This window comes from Dendropsophus ebraccatus, unplaced genomic scaffold (genome assembly GCF_027789765.1).
Source record: "Dendropsophus ebraccatus isolate aDenEbr1 unplaced genomic scaffold, aDenEbr1.pat pat_scaffold_894_ctg1, whole genome shotgun sequence".
NCBI classification, from domain to species: Eukaryota; Metazoa; Chordata; class Amphibia; order Anura; family Hylidae; genus Dendropsophus; species Dendropsophus ebraccatus.
In genome coordinates this window covers 47,420-68,538 of record NW_027210494.1, presented here as the reverse complement: position 1 = coordinate 68,538, position 21,119 = coordinate 47,420, and the positions used below count along the sequence as shown (strand labels likewise).

At 43.7% G+C, this 21,119-nt stretch overlaps 1 protein-coding gene and 1 non-coding gene across 2 annotated transcripts; both read left to right on the top strand.

Annotated features, from left to right (window-relative positions):
• The first annotated feature begins 826 nt into the window (after positions 1-826).
• Positions 827-15,573, top strand: LOC138780869 (transmembrane protein 87A-like). The gene is made up of 11 exons (XM_069956748.1): positions 827-969; positions 2,328-2,421; positions 2,948-3,015; positions 6,798-6,913; positions 7,454-7,512; positions 8,358-8,465; positions 11,607-11,685; positions 12,586-12,647; positions 13,614-13,666; positions 15,089-15,119; positions 15,340-15,573. Exons 1-11 carry the CDS (start codon positions 839-841, stop codon positions 15,379-15,381), a joined length of 843 nt encoding a protein of 280 aa, XP_069812849.1. The 5' UTR covers positions 827-838; the 3' UTR covers positions 15,382-15,573.
• LOC138780872 (Z30 small nucleolar RNA) lies at positions 1,575-1,666 on the top strand. Its single transcript, XR_011361363.1, has one exon. It is a non-coding gene; the product is annotated as a Z30 small nucleolar RNA (small nucleolar RNA).
• Positions 15,574-21,119: the final 5,546 nt, after the last annotated feature.

Genomic DNA, 21,119 nt, shown 5'->3' with positions numbered 1-21,119 from the left:
AATCAGTGGTTTCTCTGTCCTCGTGGATAGGCCATCAATCTGTTTACTGGAGAACCCCTTTACTGGAGGTTCCATAATTAAATGTACTGCAGCCCTTATTTTGCTTGCAGTCATCCATAAATAGGTTTATCCCAAAAAAATCCTTTAAGGCTACAAACACACTGGGGGAATCCGCAGCGGATTTCTCGCTGTTAAATGGCAGTGGATTTCTCGCTGCGAATCCCTGCCCTGTGCACTCAATGGCAGACAAACTCCAGCAGGAGGACATCCCTCTGGGAGTTGTCAGTAGCCGCCCGTTAACCCGAGCCGCCGGAGCGTATACATTACCTGGTCCCCGCTCTGGCTAGCTTCAGCGCTACCAGCATCTTCAGTCCCGCTCAGCCAATCAGTGCGCTGCCAGAAACCTCCTGAAGCAAGCCAGGCGGGGGACCAGGTGATGCATACGCTCGGCGGCCGGGGGTTAATGGGCGGGCTGCTGACAAACTCGCAGCAGGATGTCCATCCTGCTGCGAGTTTGTCTGCCATTGAGTGCACAGGGCAGGGATCCGCAGCGGGTCTCGCTGCAAATTTGCCGCGAGAAATCCGCTGCGGATTCGCCAGTGTGTTTGTAGCCTTAGTGCCTCAGCATCTTATCAAATCTAACTTTGCTGCTAAACCTAAGTGTTTCTCAATTCCAGTCTTCACGGCCCACCACCAGGTGACGTTTTGAGGATTTCTTTAGTATTTACAGGTGATAATTATACTCTGTGCATCAGGTATCATCATATTTGGGATATCCTTAAAACATGACATGTTTATGGGCCATGAGTAAGTTCTGTTCGTCATAGTTTGACCATGAATGATGAACTCTTTGTTTTCTATATCTGTAGTGGAAGGAGCTGTTATTTTGGGAGAACTGTTATCAGCGGTGAAGAGGTCTTTGGCCCGGATACTTGTTATCATCGTCAGCCTGGGCTATGGCATTGTCAAGTGAGTTGGAGTGTGTACATCTAATGTAAAGAGAATGGGTTTCTTCTTATTAGTGCCATCCAGAGGGATATGGGGCAGCTTGCATCTTTTTGTCATTCTTCATGTCCAATTTGTAGGAGCCTGTCTCTTTATTTTTTTTTTTTTTATTATTTACACTGAGCCAACAGTTAAGGCCCTATTACATAGAGCAATTATTAATGAACAAGGCAAAAAAAAAAACCTTTGTAAAAGGACCAGCGGTGAGCTGATGAACAAACAAATGCTCGTCCATTAGCTGTTCCCTTCATTTTGCTTTGCTCAAAAATGGTTGTTTGTTGACCACAACTTCTCAATGTTACAGGGTTTACAGCTGACTTGATGAATAAAGTAAAGGGCTGTACAGAACCTCCATGATTTTTACGAGCAACACTATAGTTGTACCTTGTAATGGGCTTAGTAACCAAGCGCCAATCTGCGAGATTTCACGTCATCTAATATGGTGATTTGACCATGAAAAAGAATCTGGCTGTCGGGGGGGGGGGACCCATTTTCCTGATTGACTTCTTTTTTGATGTTTTGTATGGAGGAATATGCATTCAGAAGGTCACATTTCTGCACTTGGTTTCAGCTGTGATGAGTAAGAAATAATATGACCTGGTATTGTAAGAGTTAAATCTGCATTGACCAGGAATGATCACGTAATCTTCTCTCTGAGCTGAGGAATATAAAAAAAAAAGATTTGCAATGCCGACAGCAAGCACATAGTAAAATAAATAAATAAATAAAAATGTATTTAAAGGGAACCTGTCACCCCCCGTGCCGGGGTGACAGGCTCCGACCCCCGTTAGAGACCCCTATATTACCTCATCCCGCCGGGTCCCACTTCTGGATTCGGTCGGGTCCCGGAGATCTCAGCCGCTGCAGCCCGGCGCGGCGCTGACAGATGAGTCCAACGCTCATAGAGAATGACGGAGCGTGGACTCTCCTGTCATTCTCTATGGGTGTTGGACTCATCTCTCAGCGCGCGCGCCGGGCTGCAGCGGCTGAGATCTCCGGGACCCGACCGATCCAGAAGCGGGACCCGGCGGGATGAGGTAAGTATAGGGGTCTCTAACGGGGGGTCGGGAGCCTGTCACCCGGTACAGGGGGGTGACAGGTTCCCTTTAAGTGTGTGTGGTGTGTATATGTATATATTATATATTTTTCATTCTCCCTGTTCACATCTGTGTTGGAGGCTCTGTTCTATGTATGGAAAGCATTGATTTTAATGGGGTATGCTGAATCCCAACTGTGCCTGTCTGTTTCATGATTCTGATTTGTGATGCAATGCCGTTCTTCGGTTATCCTAAAATTTGAATTATTTCACTTTTTCCTTTTAGACCCAGGCTTGGGGCTACGCTGCACAAGGTTGTCATGGCTGGAGCACTGTATCTCCTCTTTTCCGGGATGGAAGGAGTTCTACGTGTAACAGACAGGGGTAAGTATATGAAAGGGGGTTATCCAGGCTTAGAAAAACATGGCTGCACCTCACCTATTCTCAGCTTGGGTGTTTTGTAGCTCAGTTTCATTTAAGTGAATGGAGCTGAATAGTAATACCAACACACAACTTGAGGACAGGGGTGGTGCTGTTTTTGCAAGAAAGTAGCTGTGTTTTTTTTCTAATCCTGGATATCCCTTTAAGAATGTGCTGAATGCTGTGGCACTGTGATCTGCTTGTGAGTGAATCCTGAAGACTTCATGTGTTACTGACATGCTTCACCAATGAGCAGTACTGGTGTACATCATATGCTAAAGGGAAGACTAGAACCTCATTGAAGATCCAGTAATAGAATAGATGCAGAGTGATAAAATACACAGTAATTTGAATAATCTGTTTTCATTCTCCTTTTCTGCTAACATTTAGTGTGTGATAAGTGGCGTGTGCTGTGTCATCACTACTATCTGCATGTAGCCTGGCCCATAACATTAACACATTGTCATCTGCCTCTCTCTGCTCCAGCATTACCTCTATACAATGGCACTCATTGCAAATCTCAGCCTGTCATTTATTGATGCCTGTATTCTTTTTGGATATCCTTTAAGTTGATGTATTACTTGTGTTGCGGCTTTACCATTTCATTAATGTGCACCATCTGCTGTTAGACATCAACCTGGCCTTTTCTGCAATGTCTGATCAGTTTCTGGCTAGCGGGCTGCTAACAGCTGGCACCCCCTCTGATTACCGGTTCGGTAGCATACACAATAACCGCTATTGGAAAGAGTCTGCGCTGTACATTATGAATGGCCACTCTGGATTACTAAAGCTCAGTTCCCGTTTACTTCATTGGGAGCTGAGCTGTGATGATAAATGTAATTCTATTTATATAGCGCCAACATATTCCATAGCACTTCTGTGGGTGCATACATAGACAGAATCAGACGTTATCTACATAAACATGTAACTATCAAGTCAGACGTGAGGAGTGAGAGATTACAGCCTATGAGGTAACCCCTGCACAGTCTTTATATAATGGAAGCAGCCCGTTGCTTACGCCACCCTTGACTATGTTCGATTGGCTGATTTGCCGGGGTGTCGACACTGTGCTTATCAGCCACTAAATGGGTTGTCCAGACATAGAAAAACATGGCAGCTCTCTTCCAGAATCGGCGCCACTCTTTAATCTGGTTGTGGGTTTTGCAGCTCAGTTCTATTGACGTAAATGGAGCTGAGGTGTAAGACCACACACAACATGAGGACGTGTGGTGCTGTTTAGGCAAGAAAGAATCCTGGATAACCCCCTTTAGTGGCCTGTCCTGACAATAAGCCATCAATGTAAAAGTCTCGGTGATGCGGCCTCCATGGACTGGAATTGTTTTCCAGCACTTGCCCCAGATCATCAATCAAATTCTAGGGGATTTGGAGGCCAAGTTAAAGGGTTATTCCCATTTCACCAAGTATAGTTATGCTTGTAGGACTGATTAAGTTAAATATTTTTGTAAATACGTTACTTTACTCCTGATATACTGCTTTCCCTCTCATTGTTGACAGTATCTAGTCTACCGACCACCACTCTGCTCTTAAAGCAGTGTGGTATGGCAGGTGTAGGGGTGTGTGTGTATATATAGCTAGAATGTAGATATGTAGTTGTATGTGTGTATATATATATATATATATATTATATATATATATTTTATATTATATGTGTGTGTATATACTGTATAATGTATAAGCTGTCAACAATTGGAGGGAAACTGATATTGGCCTGTTCAGCCAATAATCTTCCCATGTGATAACTGAATATTAACATATGTTGGGATATAACACATCCTGCAACACACTAGAAGGCTTCTATTTGAGAACACATCTGCCTTTTGTGCTTTGTGTATGTGTATAGTTATGTTTTCGTGCCTCATTTTACCCTCATGTTCACTATTTTACCTATATATTTGCTCTGTTATGTCACATATTTTTATAAACCACTTCTGCTCATTGGGTGACTGCCACTTTCACAATCCGCTGCTGTTTTGCTGTTTTTTTTTTTTTTCCCCTCTTTTCCAGCTATAAAGCAGTGTAGAGTATCTGTATGTCTCTCCATTGTTCTTACTTCTGTCCTCCCCTCCCGGTTTAGGCGCAGTCTGATCTGTCCTCCCTGGCTTTCATTCCTCTGGCTTTTCTTGATACTGCCTTGTGCTGGTGGATATCCTTCCTTTGATGGTTTTTGTTTTGTATCCCAAAGTTGCTTTTATTTATTTTTATTTATTTATTTTTATTTATTTTTTTGCACCTTGAGGTCAGTATAGCATAAAGGCAGTGGGCACAGCATGGATGAGCAGGTGATCTGACAAATCGCCTTTTATATATTTTACAGTATATCATCTCTTTCTTTTTAGTTCCATGCATTAGATGTACGTCTGCAGATTTCTTTTTTTTTTTTTTTTTTTTGTTACAGGTATTTTATACTTTTACCCGTGTCATCAGAAAATGATGTATTTTTTTTAAGTTCAAAATGTTTTTGAAGAATTTTTGGTAATTTTTTTTACATTTTTCCCTTTATCCTGAAATATTGCAATTTTCATTTTGGCCACTAGGCCTATAACTAATGAGACTTCCTGTTCTGTACAGATAATTTCCCAGCAGTGCCCTCCATATCTTAGACTGGAGTACTGGAGGTGACACCAGTATATAGACATTATAGACAGGAGTACAGTGAGAGAAGACCTGTATATAGATAGTTATATACAATAGCTGCTGCTCCTCCTCCGTGTACAGCGATCTCTATAAAGGTCACTGCACATGCTTAGAAGCCTTTTTCTTATTCATCTGCGCGAATGCATAACTACATACTCTCGGACATCCAATCGCTGCTGGCCATGTAAGACACACCCCTTTGACAGTGGGGGAATGGTTAGACACTATTGTCAATTTATTCATCATAGGTTAAATAATGGTGAAAGAGTGAGTGACAGCTCTTTTTATATGCAAACTTGCACACGGATTGCTGTCAGTCACTGAGTAGGACCGCCCACTTGACTACTCGGCCAAGAATTAGCAAAGATTTACATGAATAACTATGAAAAACTATAACGATCTGCCTAGCAAATCCCGCTGTATACAGTATGCCCACCCCCTGTACTGCATACTTTGATACGAACATACAGTGTACAGGGGGGATGAGGTGCTGTTCTGTGTCACCATCTGCCAATGTCACCGCTTACTGCTGCCACTTAATAGACGTCAATGTATAACACCTATTTTAATGAAGTTATGTTACAAAGTAATATATATTTATTATACCAGTGTTTTAAAGCGACTCTGTACCCACAATCTGACCCTCCCCAATCGCTTGTACCGTCAAATAGCTGCTTTTAATCCAAGATCTGTCCTGGGGTCCGTTCGGCAGGTGATACAGTTATTATTCTAAAGAACAACTTTTAGGGTGCGTTTACATGTACAGGATCCACAGCAGATTTGATGCTGTATTCAGTTATTTAGATCAAATCTGCTGTGGATCCCCACCATCAAATATTCTGCGATACAGTATGTGGTAAGCTACCCTTAAACTTGCAGCCCTGTGGGAAACTGGCATTGCCTAGAGAGCCCATGCCCTCCACCTGCACCGCCTCTGTCTCTCCTCCCCATTAGGAACGCCCCTGGGTAGGATTTCTCCTATTCATCACTTGTCTGAACACTGCACATGGCCCTTAACAATCCAGCACATGTGCAGTGTTCAGTCAAATTATGAATGGGAGAAATCCTGCCCTGGGGCATATCTAATGGTGAAGAGGCTGGGGAGGTGTCACAGGCCTAGGGCGCACACACTCTAGGCCACTCCAATTTGACACAGGACTGCAAGTTTAAAAGTTGTGTTTTTTTTTGGACAATAACTGCATCACCTGCCGAATGGACCCCAGGACAGATCTTAAAAGCAGCTTTCCAATGGTACAAGCGGTTTGGAGGGGGCAGATTGTGGGTACAAAGTCGCTTTTAAAAAGTTTCTCTCTGGAGTACCCCTTTAACATAGTAAATAACTAAGAACATTGTCATGCTTCTACAGCAGATGTCAGTGTTGCTGTCTATGGTGCTACTGGCTCATTGTCTGAACTTAAAGGGTTTCTCTCTATGTACTCTCCCACCTGATCTAACACTGGGCCTATAGAGATGAATGTTAGAGGGCTGTTACATACTCCTGCCCAGCATGTTGTGTCTCTCTATGCACCATCAGATCCAGCAGGAGAATACAGCTAGACTCCTTTAATTGCTCATTGACCAGACAATTTTGCAAAAGTAAACTATAGCACCCTCTTATGTTAGAATAGCCAGCTCTTTAGAAATGTCACTAGCACAAATGTTTCTGCATTTCCTTAACCTACTGGCACATCTTCATAAGCCTAACTCAGACCATGAAGCTGCTGACGCTGAGAAGGAACGTGGTCAAGCTGTCTCTGTACAGACACTTCACAAACACCCTGATCCTGGCTGTAGTAGGTATGTGTGTTCATCTGTTTATTGCTAATGTATGGAACCACAGAGAGAACCGAGATCCTGCTCATAGTGTCTGAAAACGTGACTGAAAAAGGGGGCCATTTGGTTACTGTATGCATTATAATAAATGGCAGTCCATTGCAAGTCTACAGAATGTAAGGGACTGATTAGCAGCCTAGTTATAATTCCCTGCACAGTTAGTAACCGACCGCATTACTTTGCATGGAAAACTGTTGACGGGGTTGTAGTGTTGACCTCTTACAGAACTCTCGGCATCATAATTTATGATCATGCCGGGAGCTCTGTAACAGCTTAAGTTCTATGCTGCTGAACTGACACAGCTGTCAATACAGGGGAATGGAGCTTTAACTGTTTTGGAGCTCCCGGGATAAGAATAAATATATGATGCCGAGACTTCCGTAAGAGGTCCAGAGGTGAGTCTGTGATGGATAGTCAGCTTACGGACAATATAATATATCACGGACGTGTGAATGCAGCTCAAGAGTTCAGATCAGCAGTGAACTTTTTCTATTTCTCTTTTAGCATCAATCATATTTATCATCTGGACCACAATGAAGTTCCGCTTTGTCGACTGTCAGTCGGTGAGTTTTGACGCTAATGATAGGCGTGTAAAAGGATTATATAGTTTCGGTAGTGTATGACTAATAGCTGACAGGTCCTCTTTAAGTAGCAATGCTGAAGCAGACCTCAATTGATACTGTTATTTCTTTGACTAAATTGATTATTGGGTTACTATTCACCTTGTCAGTTGTCGCTTAACCCCGGCACTATGCAATCAGATCTGAAGGCGTAATGCTGCGTAAGGTAAACTTGCTAATGTCATCTAATATTAAAATGTCCCTGTCCTCAAAAAAAAAAAAAAACGTTTGACGTGTCGAAGATACGTATCAAAGTGTTAGTCCCTTGATGTATGAGTGTTCAGACCCTCACCAGTTTATGAAATGAGCAGGGAGAAGCACATGGTTGTGCGCTTCACTCTTCAGCTCGCTATGAGCTCCATCTCACTGCACACTCCGTTATTAACCTTTTGAATCTTGTCTCCTGCAGTGAGACAAAATCACAATGAGCCATGTAGTGAAGCGCATAACCTCGCCCTTTCCCCACTCAGACACTGACTGATCAGAATTTTTGACATCTTTTTCCTAATGACAGTGACACTTTATGTTTGATGTAAACCTATGGGGGTTGCAATACAACGCTGTATGTAACTGATCAGAGAGACACTCTAGTGGGCATAGAGCGTTCATACATGAACTATCACTAGGCCCCTATTAAGTATAGTACGCAGAGGTAGCCTTACTAACCTGCTGTAATACAAATGTCAGCATTTATAGTTTTGTGACTTTTGCTCCATTGTTTGTAGAGATGGATAAATATTGTATAATTAAAGTTGCAATTTGTAATGTGTATATATATTTTTGGGCAGGATTGGCGGGAGCTGTGGGTGGATGATGCCATTTGGCGCCTGTTGTTCTCTATGATCTTGTTTGTTATCATGGTTCTGTGGAGGCCGTCAGCAAACAATCAGAGGTGTGTATGACCAAATGACAGACTGCAGGAAAAGGAAACGGGAGGTTAAAAAAAATTAACTGTTTGTAGACCTATCAGCCGTCCATTTTAGTAAATATTCTAGTAAAAAAAAAAATCTCTTTAGCCTGTTTACCTTTGAGGGCATACATAATGTTGCATAACTTTAGTGTAGTGTTCACACTGGAGATATTTTGCGCCTATGCAGAATGAGCACTGAATCCATGTAGAATCGTTCTTTCAGCATAGTGGCAGGATTTGCACCTTTTCTGCATTTTGGGCATAAAAGACCTTGTGGTCCATCGAGTTTTTATTTAAGAATAAATATGTTTATCCTAGGCAGGTTTACTTTCACTTTAATTTACCATCCACATCTGCTGAAGGTTTTATCCAAGTATTAAAGTACTCAGTCATTAAAATAATAAATGTTTGCATCCTTATATTCTCCCAATAACCTCAGAATGGCTAGATTTTACCTTTTTAAAGGGGTTATCCAGAATTAGAAAACAATGTAGCAACCTACTTGCAAAAACTGCAAACAGATCACTGATCTCAGGGAGGACACTGTTTAAAAGACTGCTGTTTTAAAGCACTCAATACAGTGAAATCCGAGGTGCATTGCCCCCTGGGAAACATCAATATGCAAATTAGACTGCAGAGGCTCAGTTTAGAGTCTCAAAACATGGGACTAGCCAGATATCCCTCCAGGGAAGGACCTGGCAAAGGGGTGGCTCCTGTAGGGAGACCACCAAACCACCATATTAAGTGGCCCCTTCAGTCAAAGTACAACTCAGTTATTAGTCTGATGATATGACCTGGAAAATATCAAAGCCAGGTATCCATCCACAAACGGCTGTTTCGGGGAGTTTCCCCTCATCAGTGCGGCGTAGGATCCTGGCTAGGTGGGAGCAATGCCTATTAGACCAATACGGCAAACAGATCACTGAAGAACAGAGCCAATTTCGATTTTTGTGTTTTCGGTTTTTCCTCCTTGTGCTTAAAAGGCCATAGCATTTGCATTTTTCCACCAAGAGACCCACATGAGCCCTTATTTTTTGCGCCACTAATTGTACTTTACAATGACAGGCTGAATTTTTGCATAAAGTACACTGCGAAACCAGAAAAAAATTCAAAGTGTGGTGAAATTAAAAAAAAACAAAACGCATTTTGTTTATTTGGGGGAAATGTGTTTTTACGCCATTCGCCCTGGGGTAAAACTGACTTGTTATATATGTTCCTCAAGTCGTTACGATTAAAACAATATATAACATGTATAACTTATATTGTATCTGATGGCCTGTAAAAAATTTAAACCATTGTCAACAATTATACGTCACTTAAAACCGCTCCATTCCCAGGCTTATAACGCTTTTATCCTTTGGTCTATGGGGCTGTGTGAGGTGTCATTTTTTGCGCCATGATATGTTCTTTCTATCGGTACCTTGATTGCGCATATACGACTTTTTGATCGCTTTTTATTACAATTTTTCTGGATTTGATGCGACCAAAAAAGCGCAATTTTGCACTTTGGGATTTTTTTGCGCTGACGCCGTTTACCGTGCGAGATCAGGAATGTGATTAATTAATCGTTTGGGCGAATACGCACGCGGCGATAGCAAACATGTTTGTTTATTTATTTACTTTTATTTATAACCTGGGAAAAGGGGGGTGATTCAGGGAGGGGGCTTTTTACTAATAATGACACTTTTTTTTTTTTTTACTTTTACACTTATACTAGAAGCCCCCCTGGGGTTAGGGTTATTCCCCCTAGGGGACTTCTAGTATAAGTGCTTTGATATCTTATTGAGATCTCTGCAGCATAGATATGCTGCAGAGATCCATGAGATCGGCACTCGTTTACTTCCGGCTGCTGCAGACGGAAACAAACGAGTGCCGAGTCGGGGACGGCGCCATCTTGGAGCGGTCCCCGGCCGGCTTCAGTTACGGAGATCACTCCTCCGGGATAACATCCCGGAGGAGCGATCTCCCCACTAGACACCAGAGATGATGCTGCGTCCGGTAATCGGATGCAGCTGTCATGTTTGACAGCTGCATCTGATTACTGTATTAGCGGGCACGGCGATTGGACCGTGCCCGCTAATATCAGCGGTCCCGGGCTACAAGTGGCACCCGGGACCGCCGCGGTTCAGAGCGGGGTCGCCGCGCGGCCCCGCTCTGAACTCCCTTACCGGCATCAGGGCGTAAATTTACGCCCGATGTCGTTAAGGGGTTAAAGGACTGCTGTTTTAAAGCACTCAATACAGTGAAATCCTAGGTGCATTGCCCCCTGGGAAACATCAATATGCAAAATAGTCTGCAGAGGCTTAGTTAGAGTCTCAAAACATGGGACTAGCCAGATATCCCTCCAGGGAAGGACCTGGCAAAGGGGTGGCTCCTGTAGGGAGACCACCAAACCACCATATTAAGTGGCCCCTTCAGTCAAAGTACAACTCAGTTATTAGTCTGATGATATGACCTGGAAAATATCAAAGCCAGGTATCCATCCACAGACGGTTGTTTCGGGGAGTTTCCCCTCATCAGTGCGGCGTAGGATCCTGGCTAGGTGGGAGCAATGCCTATTAGACCAATACGGCAAACAGATCACTGAGCTCAGGGAGACTAGCCAAAGAAGACACTGTCGGCTGCTCAATACAGTTAAGTCTTAGGTGCATTTTACCCCTGTAAAAACAGCACCAGCCCTGTCCTCAGGTTGTGTGTGGTATTACAATTCAGCTACATTCACTTCAGTGGAACTAAGCTGCAAAACCCACACCCAACCTGAGCACAGGACAGTTGGTGTTTTTGGAAGAAGGCGGCCATGTTTTTTAAAGCCTGAATATCCCCTTTAATTGGGTGTTACCAGTTGCACTGTGCGGTTTTCGTCTAATAGGCATTTCTTTGTTGCTGAAGAGTTTGGATTCTGAACATTGGATATCACCTGTAGGTGTTTAAAGGCTAACACACCCCTTCCTCCACAATGACTAATATCATCCATGTTTGGGTATCCTCTTTTACCAAGTTTCCTTACCCCTACACAGTCACTTTTTTCCAGTTTGTAGAAGTTGATGTGTTTTTAGTGTTTTCTAGAAATTCTCTGTGGCTGTATAGTAGACTGTATTCCTCATGACTGTTTTCCCCTTTCCTCAAGGTTTGCCTTTCACCACTTAATGAAGAAGATGATGATGAAGATGATGAACAAAAAGAACCTATGCTAAAAGAGAGCTTCGGTATGACTTAATGTATATCTGAACAGTCATAATTTGCTATATATGTCCTTGCTTATATGGTCACTAACTTAGCTGCTGGTTTGCATATTTTTTCTGTTCTCAATGTGAACTACTTTAAAGGGAACCAATCAGTCCAATCGGGATGATATGGTTCCCTGAACTGCTGTATACAGCTCCTGCAGCAGCCGCAGTACGTACCGGCTGCAGCAGTAGCTGTATACCCGAAAAAAGGACTTTAATCCCCCAGACGCGTGACATGCAGAGGTGGGGAAGTAGTCATCTGGGCGGCTCCCAGCCCATATCTAGCCACCGCTCTCTGCTTGTCAGGGCGCTCAGAAGGATGATTTACAGGCAGAGAGGCCAGTAAAGGCCTGTCATTCATCCCCTCAGAGCGTGCTGACAGGCAGAGAGCGGTGACTAGATACGGACGGGGAGCAGCCCAGATGACTACTTCCCCGCCGCTGCCTGTCACGCGCCCGGGGGATTAAAGTTCTTTCTTGGGGGCATGCCGTGGCTGCTGCAGGAGCTGTATACAGCTGTTCAGGGAACCATATCAGCCCAATAGACCTGGAAATTCCATATGCGGTAAAGTGGGTGACACATAAAATAAAGTGACCTGCCGCATGAATGTCAGATCTGTTACATGTCACTTTTGAGGTCTGATATATAAAGGTTTTTGCTGACTTTACTCTGTATGAATGAAAAGATGCAAACTTACTTTTTTTTTTAATTATTTTGATAAATTGCATAAGATTAAAATATATAAACTGACTTTGTGGCGGTTTAAGACTCTCCCATATTTTTTGGGTCCTAAGTAATTTACTGCCTCTGATTAGCCAAGAACAAAGATAAATCCCTGCCATTGACACCGTTGTTTTTTTTTTTTTTTGTATTCTATAGAAGGAAAGAAAATGAGAAGCTCAAAGCCAGAAACAAATGGAAATGTGAAGGTTACTAAAGCTGTAAGTACGCATGACGCTTGAATCAAGAGAAACCATCAAGAGCCAAATAGGAAAAACTTTGATCAGTTGTAAAAAATGTTCATAGGTTTTGTCACGGAGCTGTACTGTGTGTGTGTGTGTGTGTGTGTGTGTGTGTGTGTGTGGTTCAGTCAAGGATCACTCAAAAATACCTATAATGCTAACGTGCTGCTACATCACTCAGCACACTTCTGAAACATAATCATGTAGCCCAAGTCCCTGCCAGTTCACACAGAGCAAAAGCAGCGCCTATGGGAGAGCTTGCGCGTCTCCGATTCCGTTGCTTTTTGCTCAAAGAATTTACCTTTCAATTTTTTGAGCGTAAATGACAAAAGCGGAGGCAGGCGAGCGAGCTCACCTATTGACACACTGTGTGAGACTGAGGCGGGCGGGATCCGGCAGAGGAGAGTTCTGCTGCTTTTGCTCCATGTAAACTGGCCCACACTTTATGTAACTAAGGCCCAACTGGGTGTCTTCCTTTCAGCAAGTAGTCACGATCACCAGGCGAGTCAGCGCTGTAATCACGCCCCTCTGGACACGATTCAAATCGATGTGATCTCCATGACGTCACTGAAAGGCGAGCTTTCTCGTCACCCAGGCGCGAAGGCTCATCTCTTGGTGACATCATGGAGATTACAGCTCTTTGAATAACTCCTAGGGGAGCGTGATTACAGCGCTGACACATCTGGTGGCCATGACTACTTGCTGAAAGGAAGACACCCCAATGACTAGTTGGGCCTCATTTACATAGAGTGCAGGACTTTATAAATGTAAGCTTGCTGGTTATACCGGGCAGAGACACGGCTACTTGAATATGTTTCGGAAGTGTGCTGGGTGATGTAGCATGACCTGTGGTCATAGTATCAGAGCCACTTTAATGATCTGAAAGGGTTTACACTGCCTTGTGAAATGATATTTCAGTTTAAGAATCCCTTGTGTTTTCTATAGGAGGAGGATTTGAAGTGGGTAGAAGAGAACATACCTTCATCTGTTACTGATGTGTGAGTATTTCTAGTTTACAATAAATGTAAAGTTGATACGTGTTTCTAACTTTGCCTGCGTTAGATGAACTTTTAACATCCATCCTGTAGAGCCTCCCCCCAAGAAAAGAGCGGCAGTGATGCATGCACACTGGTGCCCCATTAATTCTGTAGGAGAGCTGAGTACAATACTCTGCTGTCTCTGGCACTCCCATGAAGAATTGACCACAGTGTGCAGGAAAAAGCTGTATCCAGTCCTGGAAAACTGGGAACCTGTCAGCTGGGATGACTGTGCCGAACCCGCCCGACCCCCTGGTGGAGCCCCAGATACTTACCCTTTCCTGCAAGTCTTGCTCCTGGACCCAGTCCCGCGACGGAGATCTCGCCGTCAAAAGCCATGTGTGCACTCAGCAGAGATGAGTCCGATGCCCATAGAGTATGACGGCTCCAGTCATTCTCTATGGGCATCGGACTCATCTCAGGTAATTAGCATACAGCGCGTGCACGGCTTGGGGCGCTGATATCTCCGTCCGAGGACCGGGTCCAAGAGCGAGACTTGCAGGAAAGGGGAGGTATCTGGGGCTCGGCGTTGTCCTCCCGGGTGACAGGTCCTCTTTAAACATTACAAGCAGTGGAGCCATCCTGACTGAGTTTGTTTATTTTATAGGATTATATAATACTCTTTAAAGGCATAGTGCGGCGCTAACTAATTATTCACAAAATAACACACATTACAAAGTTATACAACTTTGTAATGTATGTTATGTATGTGAATGGCCCCCTTCCCCATGTTTCCCCCCACCCACGCTAGACCCGGAAGTGTGGTGTATTATACTCACCGCATCTCGTGTCGACCCTCGTCTGGCATCTTGGGACAATGATGTCATCTTCGAGAGGCCGGCCGAACCGCTCCATCCGTCCCTCATGCCGACCCCCCTCTGCCGCATCATAACCGTGCTCAGCCGTGATTGGCTGAGCACAGTTATGCTCAGCCAATCGCGGCTGAGCTGCTGATGACGCAGCATAGGGGGGCCAGCATGAGGGACGGATGGAGCGGTTCGGCCGGCCTCCCGAAGACTGTCATTGTCCCAAGATGGCGGACGGTGGTCGACACGAGATGTGGTGAGTATAATGCACCACACTTCCGGGTCTAGCGTGGGTGGGGGGAAACACGGGGAAGGGGGCCATTCACATACATAACATACATTACAAAGTTGTATAACTTTGTAATGTGTTATTTTGTGAATAATTGTTTAGCGCCGCACTATGCCTTTAAAGCAAACCGAGATCTGCATCACTTGTAATGTACTGTAGAATAGATCCATATTCCCTGGGGGATAGCTTCACGAACTCCGATGCACAAAGCAGATAGTTGTGCAGAAGTGTACCAGTAGGAATCCAGTGTAACCTCTTGTGAATGACAGTTTTGTGCTTTACTTGCAGAGCTCTCCCCGCGTTATTGGATTCAGACGAGGTCAGTATCTTCCATTTATATATCTGGCTGCAAAAGCAGAACTCATGGCAGTCATGTGCTTGGCTTTTGAGAGACATCCCGCCATTACCATAGGGAACTGAAACGAATCATCCTGTAACTCATTTCTACTTATTCATATTCAACTTGTTAGGCTCAAAATAAGTTTGAGGAACTTTTAAAAAAAATTCACAAAGTCTATTATATTTTTTCTTTTTATTAGGAGAGGATGATCACGCATTTTGAAAGGTCTAAGATGGAGTGAAGACATGGAATGATGTTAGACGCAACAGACGGGTTGCTGGATGGGACAGCATACTGGATATTACAGAATAGCTGGCCACTACTGAAGGAAAAGACTTCCCTCGGAACTAATCCTTCACCTTTCAAATCCTGATTATTTTAACAAGGTCAAAGCGGCTGCCCCATCTATATAACACTGTTCTCTGGAGCAAGAAACAAGGTCCTCGCCCAAATGTCTTGCAAGTGAAAATCCTTTAAAATCTCCGGTGTGGACAAGAGTGATGTCTGGACTGGAACCGACAAGTCTTTACAGAACTTGCACTTTAGTTACATGTGTTCTTGATTTAATTTAAAAGAAGAGGGAGAGAAAAAAATCTAAGACTTGCCGCACTATCATTGTGTATAGGCGGCTAGCTGATTTTTTGGGTGATCCTTTATGTGGGGTATTTGTACATTTTTATTCTTTTTCTGGGTTATTCAGTTTACAAAACTCATGCTTACAATTTTACTTTTAACCGTTTCCTTCAGCATCCAAAGAATCATTGTAATCCTGACAGCTGGGTGTTTACTCGGACTATAAGGATGGGTTCAGACTACGGAATTCTCGGGGATAAATTCTGCGGAATACCGTTGCCTGTACACGGTCACGGCCGTGCGCCTTTCCACCGGTTCCATAGACACCATTCTGTGGGCCGTTTGACACGTCAATTCTTTCGGCGGATAGCGGAATCAGCCGGCCCATAGAATGGTGTCTATGGGGCTGGCGGAAAGGCGCGCGGCCGCGAGCGAGTTCAAGTGGCGGAATTCCGCAGAATTTATCCGCCGGAATTCCGCAGAATTTATCCGCAAGAATTCCGTAGTCTGAACCCGCCCCAAAAGCTTGTTTGTGCATGAAGATATAATGCAGCTCGGCAGGGTACACTGACATGGGTGAAAAAAAACATATTGCTGTGATATGATTGGTTGCTAAAGGGACTGGTTTAATGGCCCTGTTACCCAGAGCAACCAATGTCACGGTGCAAATATAAAAAAACTTTAAGAAAGTTATGATCAGTTGGGGTCCAGGCACTGAGACCCCTGCCTATCAAAACCAAACTTTTTAAAAATTATATTTGCACTCTGGTTGCCATGAGCAGAAATGCTTTGTTTGAGAGAGTTCTGGCCTATGATGATCATGGTGTACCAGAGAAACATGCTGTGCAGACGTGCACAAAGCACATTTTAGACTTCAACAAATAGGACCCACACATCGGACACTGCACATACTGAGATACCGTGTTGAGTTTCTGTCACAGTGGTATAGGGCACTCCACTTACATCCCTACAATGGTTAAATGCAACATGCTACCGTTATACTTTGGTTGTCATAGTATAGTTTACAGGTACATCACATACACTGGAGGCCAAGAGACATCCAATTTATGAAGTGCTTGGGGTTTTCCAGAATGTAAGCCTGTATGGCCTACAGAGTAAACAGTTTCCACACAATTCTCAAACTTTTTTTTTTTTTTTGTCATTTGCTGTTTTGATATGTTTGTGCTTTTTGTCTTTTTTTTTAATTAATATAAAATAACTTAAATATGTACATTGTGAATGTCTTTTATCCACTATAATTATTCTGACCTATACCATTTGGGGGATATAGGACCACTGTATTGCAGTGTACTATCACATTACTGACCACCTATTACACCCTGCCTATATCAGGGTTTAAAAGGAACCAGTCACCATGAAAATGCTACCCAAGCTATCGGCATCATGTTATAGAGTAGAAGGAGCTGAGTAGATTGATATCTATCAGTCTCTTAATGGGAAAAGATTGAGTATATCTTGTAATTTATTAATTGAAATCTCTGTTTCCATACACCCCTCTTTGACCATTTTATGGCATGGCATCCACACCTAACCCTTTGTGTGCCAGACTAAAATATGTGGCCCCCAGGGGGTTAAGTGAGGATGCATGCCACCCTCACATAACCCCATGGGGGCCACATTGATGTCATAATGTACCCACCCCAGCAAGGAAGGGGGTTAATTGCTGGGACGGGTTCAGTGCTGGGAGAAGAGGGGGCCCTATTGATGCTCATCCTGATGTCTCGTCTCTTCTTCACCAGAGCCCGGCACGCTGAGATACAACTGTGGTAGGCTCTGCCTCTTCAAAGATTAAGCCTCCAAAACAGGGTCTGCAGCCGGAACATTGACTGGCTGAGATTATCATGTTCCAGCATCATTTCAGCCAATCAGTGGGTAAGGCAGTGCTCAGCCACTGATCATTAGAGCATGGGTTAAGACTGGGGGTAGGTTAACCATCCCCTGGTCCCCAACCAACCTCCCCACCAACTTTGTGTGCCGTGTCTGCCACCCGCTCCAGCAAGCGGGGTTTTGACCAGAACACAAACTTCAGCATTGAAGTCCATGTTCGAATCTCAAAGACACTTTCACACTTAAAGGCAAGAACGCCACTGGCGCTTTTTGTGAAGTTTTGTTGGGGGGGGCATAAAAAACGCCAAATAATACCCATGTGTGAGAGCACCCTTAGTGTGCCAAGTAGTTTACTTTATTACCAGCAAAGATTCAGAAAGGATGAAAAGTTTTTCTAAGAAACGAGACAAAATGTTTTTCGGCAAATTAAAATGCGGAGGAGTAAGAAAAATATGGAAGGGGAAGGATTGGTCCGGTCTCCTTACTCACAAACTCTGACAGGAAACAAAAAGAATATGCAGGATTCATGGAAGTTTAGAATTCACAGAAATTTTGAATAATCACAATTTTCAGGAGTTTCGGAAAAGATCAAATCAGGGATTCTGGAAGGAACTTTAAGCCGTTTAAGCAATTAGTGATTTAAGATCAAAATTGGGGTCACAGATTAAAATATTTTCAATTGAAACATGCTGACAAAACTGAGGATAAAAGACTCTTTAATGGTGCGTTCACACCTACAGGATCTGCAGCAGATTTGATGCTGTGTTCATTTTAATGAAGTGTGAACGTACCCTGAGGTTGCACAGAGTGACTGTATTATTAGAATACAAACACTACAAGGGGGGAGACGGATTATATATGTTACATCTCTTCTGGACATGTGCCCAACAGAAAATATTGGAAAGAAATTGTGTCTATTCTGGTGGGGAAAAAAAAAGGTATTGCAGGGAGCTCTCACCTTTTGAGAGGGCAATATTCGGGAAATAAATGGTCCAGGGGAGGAGAAGTACACTGGGTGGGCCTGGGTGAACATTGTAAGAGTGGTTTATAATTATCTGAAGGGGTCTAGGTGATTGTTGGGGCTGTGCTATATGTTCACCTGGGTGGGCCTGGGCGAATATTGGAGCTGAGCTGTATAATCATGAAAGTGGGTCTAGGTTAACACTGGAACAGTAACTATAACTATCTATGAATGCTGAGATGAAAGTTGGAACTGTGCTATTTAGCCCTCTACTTCGGCCTATGTGATTGTTGGAGCTGTGCTTTGTGATCATCTGGTTGGGCCTATGGAAATATTAGAGTAAGGCCATACAACCATCTAGGTGAGCATTAGAAATGTGCTATATAAGTATATAAGTGGGCCCTGATGACAGGCAGAATTGTGTGGCACTATTTCTAAAGATTTAAAGGGGTTATACAGCAAAAATCAACTGATATCATAAAGTTATGTAATTTACTTCTATTAAAAAATCTCAAGTCTTCCCATACTTATTAGCTGCTGTATGTCCTGCAGGAAATGTTTTGTTTTCAGACTGACACAGTGCTCTCTACTGTCCTCTCTGGCCAAGACAGGAACTCTGTCTCGGTTTTCTAGGAATCCCCATAGAAAACCCTCTCCTGCTCTGGACAGTTCCTGTCTTGGCCACAGAGTTCAGCAGAGAGCACTGCGTCAGTCTGAAAATAAAACATTTCCTGCAGGACATACAGCAGCTAATAAGTATGGGAAGACTTGAAATTTTTTTGATAGAGGTAAATTACAAATCTATATGATATCAAAGAAAAAGATTTTTGCTGGACAACCTGTTTAAGAAAATACTGGAACATCAGTATAGAATTATCTAAGAGGGTCCTGCTGAATACTGGCATCGAATGCTTGGAGAGATGTTAGAGAAAAACTGGAATACAGCTACAGACAGTATAGTTTGAGATGATGCTAACAGTTTTTTAAGGAGAATCCTTAAAATAGGAATAGACAGGAAAAGGGAATTTAGGCAGAAGGAAAGAAATGCAGAGGGTCAGGTATTCAAGAAGAAAGAAGAGTTACCCCCAAGGACTAAGATCCCACAGCAGCCATAGGCTCTGTCAGCAGCTCCTTCCCAGATCAGATCCCACAATAACAATGTAACTGACCTGTATGTCCCAGTTATTATGCATCCTTCTCAAATATAAGTGCCCCCTGTAGCCATTAGTAATGCCCCTTCCCCAGTAATATGGAGCCCTGTAGCCATTAGTAATGCCCCTTCCCCAGTAATATGGACCCCTGTAGCCATTAGTAATGCCCCTTCCCCAGTAATATGGACCCCTGTAGTCATTAGTAATGCCCCTTCCCCAGTAATAGTGCCCCCTGTAGCCATTAGTAATGCCCCTTCCCCAGTAATTAGGAGCCCTGGTAAGCCATTAGTCAGGCCCCTTGCCCCAGTAATAGTGCCCCCCTGTAGCCATTAGTAATGCCCCGATTCCCCTAGTAATATGGAGCCCTGTAGCCATTAGTAATGCCCCTTGACCCCAGTAATATGGAGCCCTGTAGCATTAGTAATGCCCCTTCCCCAGTAATATGGAGCCCTGTAGCCATTAGTATAATGCCCCTTCCCCAGTAATATGGAGAGCCCTGTAGCCATTAGTAATGCCCCCATGCCACCTTAATATGGAGCCCTGTAGCCATTAGTAATGCCCCTTCCCCAGTAATATGGAGCCCTGTAGCCATTAGTAATGCCCCTTCCCCAGTAATAGTGCCCCTGTAGCCATTAGTAATGCCCCTTCCCCAGTAATATGGAGCCCTGTAGCCATTAGTAATGCCCCTTCCCCAGTAATATGGAGCCCTGTAGCCATTAGTAATGCCCCTTCCCCAGTAATATGGAGCCCTGTAGCCATTAGTAATGCCCCTTCCCCGGTAATATGGAGCCCTGTAGCCATTAGTAATGCCCTTTCCCCAGTAATATGGAGCCCTGTAGCCAGATATAATGCCCCCATTTCCAGTGGTAATGTCACCAGTAGTCAGCAATAATGACCCTGTAGCAAGTAATAAAACTCTTGCAGCCAGTAACAATGCTCCATAACCCACGTTCCCTCATAATAACATCCCCTATTGCCAATAATGAAATAATAATGCCCCTGTAGCTAGATATGCCGCCTGCAGCCAGATACAGTTGTCCCTGTAGACAGCTATGCCCCCTATAGCCAGTGGTAATGCCTCAGTAGCTAGAGACAATGCTCCCTACAGCCAGATACAACACCCCATTTAACCAGATATGCCCCCTATGACCAGATACAGTTGTCCCTGTAGCCAGCTATGCCCCATATAACCCAAAACAATGCCATGCAAACAGAAAGAAAGTTACACTTCCCACCAATCCAACACTGTCCCTCCTGCAGCCAGATACAATACCCCTATAACCAGATACAATGCCCCTATAACCCGATACAATACCCCTATAACCCGATACAATGCCCCTATAACCAGATACACTACCCCTATAACCAGATACAATACCCCTATAACCAGATACAATACCCCTATAACCAGATACAATGCCCCTATAACCAGATACAATGCCCCTA

What these genes read in the sequence shown, in the direction of transcription:
- LOC138780869 (XM_069956748.1), top strand. Translation starts at nt 839, where the DNA reads ATGATGAACTCTTTGTTTTCTATATCTGTAGTGGAAGGAGCTGTTATT. An exon ending in GAGTTCTACGTGTAACAGAC is followed by an intron (nt 2,422 to 2,947) that starts AGGGGTAAGTAT and finishes TCTCTGCTCCAG; the next exon opens with CATTACCTCTATACAATGGC. An exon ending in CCTTCATCTGTTACTGATGT is followed by an intron (nt 13,667 to 15,088) that starts GTGAGTATTTCT and finishes CTTTACTTGCAG; the next exon opens with AGCTCTCCCCGCGTTATTGG.